The following is a 14882-nucleotide window of genomic DNA, read 5'->3' as shown; positions in this document are numbered from 1 at the left end:
AGTGTTGCATATGTGCTGCCAGACACTATCCCACATACTAATTGATTTTCTTAAACTGTTTTTCTCTGCTTTGAGGGAAGATTCCACGCTTGAGGGGTTGGGACAGGGGAAGGGTATAGCCAGAAATGGCCCTGATGTAACAACAAAAAGCACCTATAAAAGTTAGTTTTAAAATTCTTGGAATTTTATTCCAAGTCACGTTATTCTTGTAGCCAGTCACCTAGCAAAGCCTTTCGGGAGTACATAAGAAGGAACATGACATTTATACTCGAAATGAATTTATACTCTAAATCAGGAAAATCTACTCTAAAGAAAATACCTTCAGGAAAAGATGAACAGTAGCAGTGGACTTATGAAGAATTACTCCCCCAGTGCACTCTAGTAAACACAACAGTGGACTTATAGTCAGGAAAGACAGAGATTCAAATTTTGAGTTTGATATTTACTAGTTGTATGACCCTGGGCAGGACACATTTCACCTCTCTGTGTTCAGGTACCTCATCTGTAAAATGGGACAATAATCTATAGTACCTGTTTCACAGAGAAGCAGCAGGGCATAAGGGATAGAGGGTAGGCTTTGGAGTAAGCAAGATCTGGGCTCAGGTTCTGAGTACAACTAATTGTAAAAGCCCGGGCAAGTCACTAAACCTCTCTCTCTCTCAGTGTCAATTCTATGACAATAAACTGCTGAGGGTCTTGGTGTAGGCCGTTCCATACCGGGAGTTCCCTACACCAAAGCTGTCACAGTTCCTGGCCAAAAAATAACCCATCTCGCAGGACTGTTATGAAGGGAGATCTTTGTAAAGCCTGTAGCGCTATATGCCATTCGATTTCAAAACATTCATAACGCATTCATTATTTTCCTTTTTCTCCGGGATGTGGAAGTTTTCTGTAGGAAACCAGGCTCCCTGATCACTTACCAGCCTGGCTGGTTCCCCTCCTTCAGCGCCAGGGGGCAGCACCTGCCGACGGCTAGAAGACGTTCCGTCCGGCGAGAGCTCCATAGTTACTCCCATAATCCCTTGAGACGGGGGGGGCGGGGCGGAAGAGGAAAAAGCTATAAAGGGCGCTGCCGGAAGGGGGACGGTTTTATAGGCGGGATCTCGGTCTAGGTAGTGGTAAGGTTTGTGCACGCGCGGCGTTTGATGTGCGTGAGGTGGCCGAGTTTAGCATGGAAGGACGCGTGGAAGGGGAGTGAATGTGTGTGCGTGCAAGGCCGAGTGCGTGCGTGCAAGGAGAGTGCGTGCCCGCGTGCCGAGCCGGCCCTTCCTGAGCCCTTCCCCCCCTACACTCTGATCTTATTTGATCGGGCCGGGTTCCCGCCTCGCCGGCCCGACCCGAGATGAGAAGCTCCCCTCCCGCGAAGCCCCAGCCAGCTGTGGCCGGGGCGCTGTGCGGCGAGGCCTATGCGAACAGGCGGCGGCCGCTCCCGGGCTCCCCGAGCCAGCCCCTCCGCGGGCCGGGCCGGGCCGGGCGCTCAGAAGTGATGAGTTGATCAGATAGATGAGGCTGGGCTCGCCCCTGCCCTTGAGTATCGAGGCGATTCTGATCTGAGCGAGCCATCGGGCCCCCCCCGGACCCCCTGCTGTCAAGCGCCCTTGAGCTCCAGTGGGGCCGGCGGGCGTCCCCATAACGATGGCCAGTTCGACATCCCGGTGCGGGGAGGAGCGGCGCCGGAGCACTAGGGGCTCTGCCCTCTGCGAAATGAGGATTTGGATAGTGGTGGCCATCCTTTCTTCGATTTGAAGGTCTTTTCACGTTAAAGAATGAATAAATACAATTCAGCTGGCCATAGGAGTGCTGGATGGAGTTGGGGGACCAGCGTTGCAATTCAAACGGTCACCAATTGGTTGCTTTGGCTTTAGGCAAGTCATAAGCTCTAGGGGCATCCATTTCCTCAGCTGTACATTAAGGGGTTTGACTTAAATGACCCCTGAAATTTCTTATAGCTCTAGACCTGGCTTCTTTTGGACAGGTCCGATGCTTTATGTTAGCCATCACTAACAGTGGATTAGCAATCAGCCACTTAATAGTTGCCCACTATAATGTGCCAGGTACTGGGGATACAGGACAAACAGGAAAGTATCCACTGGAAAGCTAACCTTATATGGAGGAAACAGTATGTGCCCATATAAATTGGTGTGTCTCCCCTCCACATTTATATACCTATGTATATAAAATTACATATGGAAATATACATGTACATATATGCATAAGATATATAGATCATGTACATAGACTATACACAACGTATATATAAATTAGGAGGGAGAGGAGACACTAGCAGCTAAGAGAGTAAAGTTTATTTGTTCTTAAAAGGTAGGGTAGAAGTAGAATTTGCAGGACTTCTAACTAGTCAACTAACTCACTAAGCATTTTGGGTTTACTGTGCCAGGTACTAGGTGCTAAGGATACAAAGAAAGCACTATTCTTCCAGCTTACAGGGAGCTCAGTTCTAATGGGAGTGACAACCTGTAAATAACTTGAAAACAAGATATCTACAGAACAGATGAAAAGAAGTCTCAGTAGGTTTTGGGGTAAGCTGGTAAACTGGAAAGCCTCCAGAAGGTAGAATTTAAATTGAGTTTTGAAGGAAGCTAAGAGGCTAAAGTGAGGAAGGAGAGCATTCCAAGTATGGAAAATAGTGCAGATTCATGGACTACAAAAATGTGACTGCTTTTCAAGGAATTTACAGTGTAATGGAGGGTGAAGTACACAAATAATTGAAGTTGCAAAGGAGTGGTGAAGGGAGGTAAGATTTAGAGAAAGATGGCTTTCATCTGGAGGAGCAATGCTTCTCAGGGAAGTGGCATCTGATTTGGGCCTAGAAAAATAGGTCTCTGAAGCTCTCTAGGTAGAGGGGAAGTAGTAAAGAAAGACATGGAAATGGGAAAGGACAGGATGAAAATAAGGGCCAGGAAACAGACCTGTTTGATTGGAACAACATGGATTATGTGAAGAGGAACAGTATTGAAATAAAGATTGGTGGTTAAAGTGTAGTCAGATTATGGGAGGCCTTGAATATCAGGGTCAAAAATTTGCTTCATTAGGGAGGCAGTAAGGAACCAGTAAAAGGGTAGAGGAGTGGCATGATCAGATGCGATGAAGATTATTCAGGTGGAATGTGGAAGATGGATGGGAGGCAGGGAATCCAATTAGGAAGCTGTTAAAATAATTGAAAGAAAATAAATGCCTGAACTAGATTACTTCATTGGGAATGGAGGAAGACTGGATATGAGAAATTTGCACAGATAGAAATGATCCAACTCTACTGTGGGGAGGAAAAAGAGATATGAATCTAATGTGGCTTCAGGGTTATACACTGAGGTGACTGACATAAAATTAGGTCTGGGGGAGGCAGATTTAGGAGGTTGAGGATGAGGTTATGAGTTCAGTTTCAGATATGTTCAATTTCAGGTGCCTGGACAGAGATAACCAGTAGTCAGCTAGAAATGCATGATTGGTGGAAAGAGGCTGGGTGGTTGGATGGGGTGCCCACCAGGTGAAAATAAAGATTTAGGAGTCATGTGAATGGAGGAATGGAGGAAATAACCATGAACTGGGTATAGAAATAACCAATGAAAGGGTATAGAAAGACCACCTAAGTTTTGTAAAACCCTAAGAAATACATACTTAAATGGCTTTCAAACTGAACAACCATTGGTACCCAATAAAAAGATACCCAATCTTGCCTCCATTCCCAATTCCATCTGTCAAGTCCTGTCTCCCTTCTCTTCATGTTTATCTCCATTTTCTACCTTTTAATTTCACTCTATTAGTCTTTGTCTTTACATAGCTTGTCCTAACCATTAAGTCAAATTCCTTCCCTTACCTGTGGGCCACAAGCACAGACAGAAAGTAAAGTCAGCCTTTCTGATGTTATTTTTCTGGTAGAAAAATGCCAGGTATCAGGATGAAATTGCTAGCTACTATAATGACCTAGAAACCAACATTTTTTTAGTTCTGGATTTTACAGTAAACTGAATCTCCTTGAGTGCCATTTGAATGTTCTGATTAGACTAAATCATGATGTAAGAGATTGGCAACAGCTCAGGGAACTGTCCCTCCCACTGGACCCCCAAGTAACTTAGACAACTGAATTACACAAGGACGAGCTGATTACTTTCTATAGCTTGTACTGAGCTGTATCTGTTTCACTGGTCCCTTATCATAAGTGCACTACACTACAGACTCTCACCTCTGACTCATTAGTAGTGGTCCACTCTCAGTTTTTCTCTCAATTATTCAAATAGCACATAGATCCAAGAGATTTCAGTCCAAGTACTGGATAATGTTATATATTGGAGGGTAGTGCTTCTCTAACAAGTTACTAGTGTTAATGTTTCATATTGCATAGACTAGGCTCAAGGGAAATTTGACCTTGAGTTAAGGAAATTGTAGAAGGAGAAGGTGGAAAAGAAACAACCCAGAACCTTAGGCTTAAAACTCTAATTGGCAGATAAGACCAACAGAACTGCAAAGGATGCTTCCCTAGGTCCCCAAAGAAATCCCCAGTAACTCATGTCTGCGGAAGAAATCTCGTGGACTCTTGGAGCTTATGTTTAAGAAGACCTGATGGGAATGGGTGTCCAGAGCTACAAAAAGAAGTGACTAACTTACAAGCTTGTTGATCAGTCATTTCTAGTTCTTCATGGCCCTATTTGGGGTTTTCTTGGCAAAGATCCTGGATCCTGGAGTGGTTTTGCCATTTCCTTCTCATTTTACAGATGAGAAAACTGAGGCAAACAAGGGTTAAGTGAATTGCTCAGAGTTACACAGCTACTGTCTGTCTGAGGCCAGATTTGAACTCAGGAAGATGAGTCTTCCAGACTGTAGGCCCAGCACTGTATTCACTGTAACACCTAGCTGCTCCTAATTTACAAGCTACTCCCCCCAACCCAAGTCTTTGCTCTTCTGTTCCAAATCCAAAATGTTTTTCCTCAATACTGAGAATTCTAGCTTGGGTTTGTTTTTGACTCTGAGGAAAGTTCCCCACATTTTGCAGATATCCAGATGGTAAGCTTCCCCCTTCCCACCTGGGAAACATCAGATACCTTCAAAGGTTTCATCTGAACGCAAATTTATTTAATGGAGGTGAGGAGCAGAGGGAGGGGCTAGCAGGTGGCAGAGCCTCTGTTTGGGTTGCTTATGTGGGCAATGGTAAGACTAGGTGGAGAAGAAGCCACCATCGTTCTTGCGAGAATAGCCACCATTGGTGGCTGCGTTGTGAGGGGCCACTGCAGAGAAATGAGACACAAGTTAGTAAGCTGTGATGCTCAGGTCAGCTGCCTTCTCTCTGAGAACCCCTGTCAAACCCTGAGGTCTCAGTGCATTGTTGAAGGAGACTCCTATTTCATGGTTCAGGATGCAGCCATGGAAAGGTAGAGCAGTGCTTTGCAGAAGTAAAACTTTCCCCTGCTGTAAAAGTAATTTCTGCTGTCTTTCTTCAGTTCTCATACTATACCCATCACTCCTGGGTTCTACCTTTAAGGTTAATTTTCTGTGTAGCCATTTGTCTCCTTGAGCTAGATTGAGCCAACCCATATGCTCCCCAGACCTCATTTTCCCCAGTAGGTGGCACCACCAGACACCACCTAACTCCCTAAATGTCTCCATCACTGCTTTCAATAAGGAAAGCTTATGTCTTATGGGCCTTTTTAAAAGACACACTTTCCACATCTGCCTCCCCAGTTATCAACCAGCCTCACCTATGGTCCCTTGGACACTGTGGATTGAGTCCTTCTTGGGGCTGACCCAGTGTCTCATCATTGCTGGAGTCGTAATGGGAGGTAGGGGAGGAGGAGGCAGTATCTCATCTGGATACTGGAATTTGACAGATCTGGAACAAACCAGGGAAAGAAGCCAGAGGAGGGACAAACACAGCAGAATTCCAAAGCTGACCCGTAAGAATAGCATTTCAGAAGCTCAACCTTCATGTGGTCAGTTTTTTTTTAAACTTCAAAGTCACTTTAAGTTGTGATTAAAAAAACTACTCATATATATATATATATATATATATATATAAAATGTATAATATATATATATATAATTTTTTTTTGCACACATTTTCTCATTTGATCCTGTGAAATAGACAGTAGAAGGATTTTCATCCTCCTGCCCACGTGAGGAATTGAGAGGCAGGGTGGAGTAGTGGATAGGGCAGTGACCTTGCAGTCAGAAAATTTGTTTTTTCCAGTGTTCTCTGAACACTCACCAACTGTGATCAAGTCATCTACCTTCTGTAGGCCTTGGTTTTCCCAGGTGTAAAATGAGGGCGTTGGATTCAATGACCTCTCAGTTCCTTTCCCTCTCCAAATCAGTGATCCTATGAACCGCTGACTAGCTCAGGTTCATACAATGATTAAGTGGAGGAGGCAGTGAGGCATAATGGATGAGGTAGGACTTGGATTCAAATCCTGTGGGTCCAAATCTTGATTTTCTTTGGGGAAAAAACTGAGAAGAGTCTTAGTATAGTGGCAGGAGCTTTGGCCTTGGTGTCTGGAGACCTGAGTTCAAACCCCAGCTCTGACATGATTAATACCTACACATTCCTCTCTACTGATAAGGTCCCCTTCCAGTAGGGCAAGGGCATTTTCAGTTCTGTTTTTGTATCCTCAGGGCCTAAGCCTTACATAATAGTAGTTCTAAGTGTTTAATTGAATTGCAGATTAAACATTTTTTAAAATAATTTTGCCCATTGACCTTAGGCTAGTTACTTAATGTCTTAGTCTCAGTTTCCTTATCTGTAAAATGGGAATAATACTATATGTACTACCTTTTACAGGGTGATGTTGTGAGAAAAGTGCTTTAAAGTGTTGAAGGTATGTATAAATGAGATTATCATTTATTCAAGTTAGGCCAGCCCAGAGCTAGAGAAAAATAATTTTCAGTCCTCTGTATCTTGAGCTTATGTGTCCCAACTGATGCAAAAAAACGGGAAATTGATTGGAATTGATTCCAAGGGTATTTCTGCTGAGCAGCTAGAGTGGACTGGTGTATAGGAATATCTAGCAAGGGAGGGCATGGAGGGATTTCTGTCCATTTAGACATTTATTGAAAACCATGAAAAGATTATACCAGGTATGTATGTGTGTATATATACACACATATAAGAAATATACACATACAAAATATATTTGTGTGTGTATATATAAATTAGAATATTAATTTTTTTTGGCCAACAATTTACCTTTTGTGATCCTATTGCAGAAACAATGTGGCCTAGTGGCCTAGTGGATGGGACTACTAGATTTGGAGTCAGAATGTCCTAAGTTCCAATTCTCTTTATGGTACTTAGTGTGATCCTAGGCTTTAGTCAACTTCCCTGAGATTTACCTACTAAGTGATGGAAGGGTTGCAATCTGCCAGGAGTTCCCTAGGTTGGAGAAGTCAGATCCTTCCTGACAAAATCCTTGACATAATTATATTGAGATATCGAAGTGAGAAGGTGGTAGGTAGATTCAGCAAAGAAGCTTGGGGCCAGACTTTTCCCACTAAGTTACTGACTGCTCTTATTAGAATTCACTGTCTAATCCACTTACCCATGGGTATCATTAATGGTCTCCTGATGGATTAGTGTCTGTGCCTTGTCCTGAAACAATCCAGTATGGTGATTGTACAAGGATGTTATTCGGAAATCCAAGTCATCCAAGGGGATCTGCAGTGGAGGCCAGCAGGACAGTTGTTTATAGGCCTTTTGCTCTTGCCAAGCTCTATTCCTCTTTACTTCTCCCCCAAAGAGCTTAGTAGGGACTCTACTTGGGCTGACACCCAGCAGCAAGTCCTGATACAGGGTGTCCCAAAAGTCTCAGTGCTGTTTGAAGCTCTAATAGCTTAAAAGCTGTTGCTTTGAATTCTAACAGATTAAAACTGCACTAAGACTTTTGGGACACCCTGCATAAGAGGCACTATTCAATGCTTAACACAATAATCCTATAACTATTATTAAGTTTGATTTTCTGATTTAGATGAGTCTAATCCCTACTCCCCTTTCTAATAAAGACCTCTGAGAGGATTTTATAATTGACTTGTACTATGTGAGATCAATATTAATCCATTCCATGGTTAGGCTCCTCTTGCATTTTAGCCAATTGAACGTGGGAAGTCCACAGAAGGACAGTGACTTAGACTTACTCAAGGTGAACCAGAGCCAAGAACAGTATTTTCTCTTGGTGATTCTTTTTCCAGAAATCTGTGAATGGGGCAGGGGGAAGGGGAAGTGGGGCAGGAGAGTTCTGGATTACTTTCTTGGTAGACCTTTAGATTATAGATAAGGAAGGACAGACCTTCCAAAAAGGTCCAAGTCTGACCGTATTTCTTTAAAAATTTGTTTTCCTAATGGTTCCGGGACAGTAAGAAATGGATTCTTAGTTCTCTGTACCTCTGGGTCATAGAAATATACATCCCGCCTGACACTGGCAACTGTGGTAGTTGCATAGAGCCGGTTCCAAGGATCCTGCTGCTGGATAATATGGGCTGGGCTGGTGTAGGGGGCTTTCTGTAAGACACAAATCACAGCCATCAGAGGGCTACGTCCTGGTGGTTTTCATGACAGCTATCCACTTGTTCCTCTGCATCGAGAAGCCGACTCTCTAGAGTTAGATAAAGGATGATAATTATTGTCAGAATCCAGAATCTTGACCCTTGAATGTTTCAAGTCTTGATAACTGGCAGAATGATGGTTATCGTACAATGAAATAGGGAAGTCAAGAGGAGATGCTTGTTTGACAATAAGGTGAGTTTCAACTTAGAGATGTTGAGATTTGGAGTGACAGTATCCAAGTGTAAATGCCTTAGCAGTGGTCATGTAGATACTGGTCTAGAGTTTGGAAGAGACTGTCTGGAGATGCAGATTCAGGAGTCAGCTGCAAAAAGGTGATAATTGAAACCATGAGAGTGGTTGTGCTTTCTCAAAGAGAGGAGAAATGAAAAAAGAAAAGCAAAGATAGGAAGGGAGAAATTCATGCAGAAGTTGGAAGAACAAAGAAGTGGTAAAAGAGACAGGAAAAACAGGATAATTTGTCACAGAGGCAAAGAAAAGAAAAAAATTTAAATGATGGGGCTGGTCTACCACTGTCATGATAAAGAGATGTCAAGGAGAATAAAACAGTCTCATAGGATAGGAAAGGAAAAAAGTTAGGGAAGCATCAAAACATAACTAATACCCTAACTACAGGTAAAACCCCATTATCTTATAAGCTAATATAATCACATTAAAGCTAAGTATACCATATAGTCATGAAGTTATTTCAATGCCTGCTTTTTACCTCTCTAGAGCAAAAGTTTCTGATTGTGAGCTACATGCCCTACAAGCATTAGGAGACAGAATAAAGCTCTTTTGTTTTTTCACCATAAAGTAGCAATTCGACCTCAGACACTTGACACTTAATTAGCTGTGTGACCCTGGGCAAGTCACTTAACTCAATTGCCTCACCAAAAAGTAAAAAAAAGGGGGAGGTGGAGCCAAGATGGCGGAGTAAAACAATAACTTGCTTGGGCTTTCCCCCAAACCCATCCGAATTCCTGTAAAAAAAAATTGCTCTAAAGTAGCAATTACAGGGGCAGCTAGGTGGTGCAGTGGATAGAGCACTCTGAAGTCAGGAGGACCTGAGTTCAAGTTTGGCCTCAGACCAAACACTTGACACTTACTAGCTGTGTGACCCTGGGAAAGTCACTTAACCCCAATTGCCTAAAACCCCCCCACACACAATAAAGTAGCAATTACTCTAATTTCTCTTATCCTTCTCCACTTCAAGCATCCAAATCACTTATGAAAAATTATAGTGCCTTGCATATAGTTGGGCTTACTTCCAATTCAAATTGGCTACTCTATTGGAAACATTGTTACAGGGCTGAGGATGCAAAGACAGACACTGTTCCTGTTCTCAAGGATCTCAGGGTCTGATGAAGAAGGAAAAAGAAATACACAAATATTTAATATACGAGGGTGAATGAGAAAATGCAAAAGAAAAATCATTGCAAAGTCCTATGAAAAATTGAGGGCCTTGACAAATGTTTGTTGTTGCTATAACATTTTAAAAATCCAGGAGTTTGGAAGGATTGAAGGATAGTATTGAAAATACATGTATGACTCTTTTAGAGCACTTCCTTTCATGGCACTGCATTATTCACTTTGAATGACTCAAGGCTGAAGTGATAGGATACTGAGATAGGATACCGAGATACTTAGGAAAATGGAGCTAGTATAAAGTTACATTGCTTTAAACTGAATCTTGCTCACTTTGGAGTACTATAAGACCTGTTACCCAAAAGCGAATCTCCAGGACATCCCATGAATCCATCAATTTCCAAAAGCCTACATAGGAAGACTAAGACCTTGATAGCTTCCTCACAGGATAACAATAGTGGTCGTTTATTTATAAATAAGTTTTCTGGATGACTAAGCCTTCCAGGCCAAGGAGTTTATGACTGTCCTGATGTTATACAGCAGGTCAATAGTCTGAACGAGGACTCTAACCCGTCTTCAGATTCGAAATCTTGTGTTCTTTCTCCCTGTGTTCTTTTGCCCACATGTCTCTCTGCCTTGTAGAAAGGAAATGAAGCCCCCCACCCCTACTCCCCCCAACCTCGATCCCTGGAGATATACCTGGGAGTCCCTTTTGCCCACGTGGGTATCTTCACTCTCGAACTTGGGGCTTTGTATGGGGTCTCGAGTAGGAGGCATAGTGAGAAGCGAACTCCGTCAAAGCGCGCAGAACCAGCCACGCTAACAAATGCAGATCTCGAATGCCACTTGTTTGGAATCCCATGCACAGGTTGCTAGGCGACACCCTGCCTCCTCTGTGACTAGAGAGGCCCCTAGCGGCAGGATTTGAGCTAGTCTGAGTGACGACACATAGCTGCCAGAGAAACTTTGCGAGGTCTGGGGAGGGTTGTTCAGTCGTTTTTCAGTCGTGTCCGACTCTTCGCGATCCCATTTTGGGTTTTCTTGGCAAAAATACTGGAGTGGTTTGCCATTTCCTTCTCTAGTTTATTTTACAGATGAGGAAACTGAGGCAAACAGGATTAAGTGATTTGCCCAGGGTCACTCAGCTACTAAGTGTCTGAGGCTAAATTTGAACTCAAGTCTTCTTGATTCCAGGTCTAACGCTCAATCCTCTGCACTGGGTTAGGGAACAGTGTCGCAAAGGAAACCCACAGCTTTTCGGGAGTCTGCAGGAGAGAATTTGCCTCACGTGGAGACAGACAGTACACGTCTTGAGATTTCTGCTTTGGGAAAAAAGTCATGAAAGACGGTGTGGAAAGTTACTTTCGCTAGGTAGGAGGAAAATGACATTTCTGCCCTTGGCAAAACTATTGGGGAATTCGACATAATTATTTGTATTTCTTTAGCGTTGTAAGATTAGCAAAGCACTTTTCTTAATAGTCCTGTGAAGTGGCCAGTGCAACTATTTTTATCTCCAAATGGGCAGGGGGAACTGAGACTCAGAGGGTTTAAGTGACTTACCTATGGCCACCTAGTGAATATCAGAGCCACAATTCAGATGAATAAATGAATAAAACATTCTAAACGCAAAGGATACAAATAAAAAATAAGATAGTCTCTGTCCTCCAGTAACTAACATTCTCATGGAGTAGACAACACATGAAAGGTTTCAGCTGCAAATCAGATGGAAAAATTCCCGTGGTCCTTAGAATTTAGATAGTAATGCCCCTTCTTTAATGTCATTTCCACTGATAAAAATCATAGGTTTCTAATGTTGAACCATTGGACGGTGTCAAAGACTTGGGAGACAAGAACTTTCTTTTCTTAGAGCACCTACCTGCATGAGCAGTTGCCAGGATGCATTTTCACGAGAGTTTCTTCCCAGGATGATGGCTCTGGGCACTGAGCTGGAAGCATTACTATTCCCAAGACTCTTGGTTGAATTCAGAGTCCCAAACTGTCTCCGTCAAGATAGGAGAGAAGATAGTGATCAAGGTGGTTGTGGTAGTTTGACTAGCCTGACATATGATGCCTCCTGTCTGTCACTCAAGGTCTCCCTCCCACCTTTGTACTCTTGTTCCCCTAAGGGCAGAGGTATTTACTTATTCGCACTGGAAAGTGTTCTGTATTTTGAAAGTTGAGGGGCCGCTGGAACTGGACCTGTGATTTCACAAATGGGATAATTATATGTAAACCACTTACATAAATGTTAGTTATTATTATTGGTTTGGGGAACTCCCAGCAAAGAAATTCTCTCTACTAAGGCTGATCAGCAGGTTCTTTGTAACTACTAGTCTCAGAGTTATCTGGAGCCGGGAGAGACATAGTCACAAAGCCATATATGTGTCACAGACTAGGTTTTCTTGACACCAAGGTCGGCTCTTCATCCACTACACCAGTTGTTTCTCAAATGGTAGCCCTTACTTCTTCCCTTTTTCTCTCCCTTAGCAAACACTTCTGTTTCCTAGACAAGACAAGACTGACCTAGCACCAGTTAACAGGTAAAGCTCCCAGTTAAAAGAGAGAGTCTGCCTTTAGAGTGAAGGAAAGAAGACTTTGAGAAGCAGCTCCCTAAAATAGAGAACTACATTACGTAAGAAGCCTCATTTAAACTCTCTCTCTCTCTCTCTCTCTCTCTCTCTCTCTCTCTCTCTCTCTCTCTCTCTCTCTCTCTCTCTCTGTCTCTCTCTCTCTCTCTCTGTCTCTCTCTCTCTCTCTCTCTCTCTCTCTCTCTCTCTCTCTCTCTCTCTCTCTCTCTCTCTCTCTCTCTCTCTCTCTCTCTCTCTCTCCTCCCCCCCCTCTCTCGGCACCTGGACCACGAACCAGTAGAATTTTTGTTTAATGTCTCAAGCTCCACTTACACGCGCAGTTTCCGTGTCTGTTAAACCGTTTGCAGCCCTCTAGCGCGTGCCCTCCCACGCGGCGCGTTTGCCTGGGCGGCAGCTTTGGCGGCTGCTGCTGCCATGGCGACGGGCAGGTGAGCGGCAAAGGCACTGCGCGTGGTCCCTTCCCCACCCGCGCGGAAGGGAGGAGGAGGTGGTTGCCAAGGCGACGCCGGTAGAAGGAGGAGAAGGGGAAGGTGGAAGGAGGAGGATGGGCGGCCCTGGGCTAGAAGCGGGGAGGTGACTGAGGCAAGCCCAACCCCTTGCATCCTCCCCCCTTGTGCCTCCCTCCCGGTTCTGCTTCCTTCTGCCAGCAGAAGCGGTGGCAGCAGCAGCACCTGAGGCTGCGCTCTCTCCTGGCAGCGCTATGGCTAGAGCTGGGAGCAGCCTCCATCCTTCTACCAGAGACTGGGACAGAACTGAGAGGCCTCCTGCTGTGTTCCTACTGCTGCTGCGGCTGCTCTGGGCTGGGACTGCTTTCCAGGTGGCTCAGGGAACCGAGCTTCACGCCTGCAAAGAGGTACCATAACCTCCTCCCAGATGTTCCTTCCTCCCCACTCCCCTTAGCCAGAGAGGAGGAGTCAGGTGGAGACTTCTTGGGACCAAGGCACCAGCTACTTTCAGAGGCCCAAAGAGTTTGGGTTCCTGCGGGGAGGGAGGGAAGGTGGGAAAGACTGTGGCGTCATAGAAATGTCAAACCCCTAGAGGTCTTAGGAAATAGAATATCTTCACCCTTTGGTTGTCCAACCTCAGCTCGTCTGTTGCTTAGGAATAGAGGAGCCTGGGCCACTGAAGCAGGAGAGAATGGAAGAAGGAAACGTCCTTCCTCTGGAAAGTAGGAGAAAATAATCAGAATGGTTCAAAACAAAGTGCTAAAAATATGATGGAGCCTCAGAAAGAAGAGGGGTGAAGTGATAGGAGAGTGGAGTTAGGAAAGTGGAAGGAAGAAGGCAAAGTGAACGAGTTGACCAGTTTGCATTTTCAAGGGAAGAATTAGGGTGGAGGGGAGAGAAAAGTGAACCAAGGTCACCTCCCCCCCAAAAAAAAAAATCACTTCTCCAGGATTAAATCCAGTAACTTTTCAGGCTGAGAAAGGGACCAGGATCTTTCCTCTCTGTAGCTTTTAAGGGAGAAACTGCTTTGTTTTGTATCTGGCCAGGATACTGTCTCCTTCCAGGTAGTTCTTTGAGTTCTTTCAGTATATTCTCCTTCAGTCAATCCCTACAGCTTTTCTGGATTTCTGAACTTGCCTAAAAGCTGGATTTTCCAAATGTTTCTGAAATGTTGGTAGCACAATTCATAATTTAGTAAGTTGACCAATTAACTCTTGAAATCCTTTTTTTTTTACATATAGGAATAGTGAATAGTATTAAAAGTAGCAAAACTTCTTGAGTTTCTAGAATAGTGAAATGACAGGATGGTTTTGGTTCTCCATTGAGTAACTTTTCCTAACCATATGGCACAGCAGTAATAGAGCATTTACAGCATTAGGGGAGACACAATAGATATTGCTCTGCAATCTCTGAGAAATGTTAGCTATTTCAAAACAGGTCAGGTTCCAAATGGCAAAAATAATTGCAAATCCCAAATTTTACATAACATTTTTATGAAACTTATTTGCCAGTGATTGTTGGATAGACAAAAAGAGAACACTTTGGGGTTTTATTCCACTTCCTGGTAGCTTGTAAGTCTGCTGTCCAGGCCATGAAAAGAGAATTGAGGAGTTTGACATGAATTTTTAAATGAATATGCTTCCCTTCACATATTTAATTATCCTCATGATCCAGTGTAAACTACTCTGTTTGACATTTAAAGTTCTTGATAATCTGGCTCCTTTCTACTTTTCCAGTCATTTTATACTTTATTCACCTCCACCATTTCCATGATCCACCTATTCTGCCCTGTTAGCTGTTCCTCTTGTAAGACTGTCCATCTCTTGTCCCTGTGCTTTTGCACTCGCTGTCCCTCATGCTCTGTTCCCTCACTTTTGCCTCAGTTCCCCTGGTTTCATTCAGTACTCAAATTCAGTACCTCAAAATTCACCTTCTGCAGCT

General features: G+C 43.7%; 2 protein-coding genes and 1 non-coding gene across 10 annotated transcripts in view; 2 read left to right on the top strand and 1 right to left on the bottom strand.

Annotated features, from left to right (window-relative positions):
- The first annotated feature begins 1087 nt into the window (after positions 1 to 1087).
- LOC144458140 (small Cajal body-specific RNA 2) lies at positions 1088 to 1554 on the top strand. Its single transcript, XR_013487691.1, has one exon.
- A 3505-nt stretch (positions 1555 to 5059) lies between these two features.
- On the bottom strand, positions 5060 to 12889 carry CFAP276 (cilia and flagella associated protein 276). Of its 7 annotated transcripts, none has more exons than XM_021000610.2 (6): positions 12808 to 12889; positions 11784 to 11903; positions 8381 to 8591; positions 7542 to 7657; positions 5709 to 5839; positions 5060 to 5237 (listed from the first exon to the last, which is right to left on the bottom strand). In XM_021000610.2, the coding sequence occupies exons 3-6, from the start codon at positions 8519 to 8521 to the stop codon at positions 5167 to 5169; spliced, it is 459 nt and encodes a 152-aa protein (XP_020856269.1). In that variant the 5' UTR covers positions 8522 to 8591; positions 11784 to 11903; positions 12808 to 12889; the 3' UTR covers positions 5060 to 5166. The 7 variants fall into 7 exon arrangements, with proteins under 7 accessions (XP_020856269.1, XP_020856283.1, XP_078011105.1 ...); XM_021000624.2 differs by having other exon boundaries at positions 8381 to 8497; XM_078154979.1 differs by lacking the exon at positions 12808 to 12889 and adding an exon at positions 12757 to 12806.
- A 34-nt stretch (positions 12890 to 12923) lies between these two features.
- The window catches only part of ELAPOR1 (endosome-lysosome associated apoptosis and autophagy regulator 1), a 109910-nt gene continuing 107951 nt past the window's right edge, over positions 12924 to 14882 (top strand). For both annotated transcript variants that reach the window (XM_021000583.2, XM_021000574.2), the window contains exon 1: positions 12924 to 13348. In XM_021000583.2, the coding sequence (XP_020856242.1) occupies positions 13196 to 13348 (153 nt within the window). In that variant the 5' untranslated portion in view covers positions 12924 to 13195. The remainder of the gene's footprint in view (positions 13349 to 14882) is intronic.

The sequence above is a fragment of the Phascolarctos cinereus genome, unplaced genomic scaffold, assembly GCF_003287225.1.
Source record: "Phascolarctos cinereus isolate Bilbo 61053 unplaced genomic scaffold, phaCin_HiC Scaffold_5;HRSCAF=322, whole genome shotgun sequence".
Taxonomy (NCBI): Eukaryota; Metazoa; Chordata; class Mammalia; order Diprotodontia; family Phascolarctidae; genus Phascolarctos; species Phascolarctos cinereus.
This window is presented reverse-complemented; position numbering and strand designations above follow the sequence as displayed.

Bases quoted from the DNA above. Each gene is read 5' to 3' on its own strand.
- CFAP276 (XM_021000595.2), bottom strand. From the start codon at position 10,684: ATGCCTCCTACTCGAGACCCCATACAAAGCCCCAAGTTCGAGAGTGAA. The intron at 8,498-10,606 runs GTATATCTCCAG...TGTGTCTTACAG, and splicing joins TGGGCAAAAGGGACTCCCAG to AAAGCCCCCTACACCAGCCC. The intron at 5,238-5,708 runs GTGAGGCTGGTT...ATTTCTCTGCAG, and splicing joins CAGTGTCCAAGGGACCATAG to TGGCCCCTCACAACGCAGCC.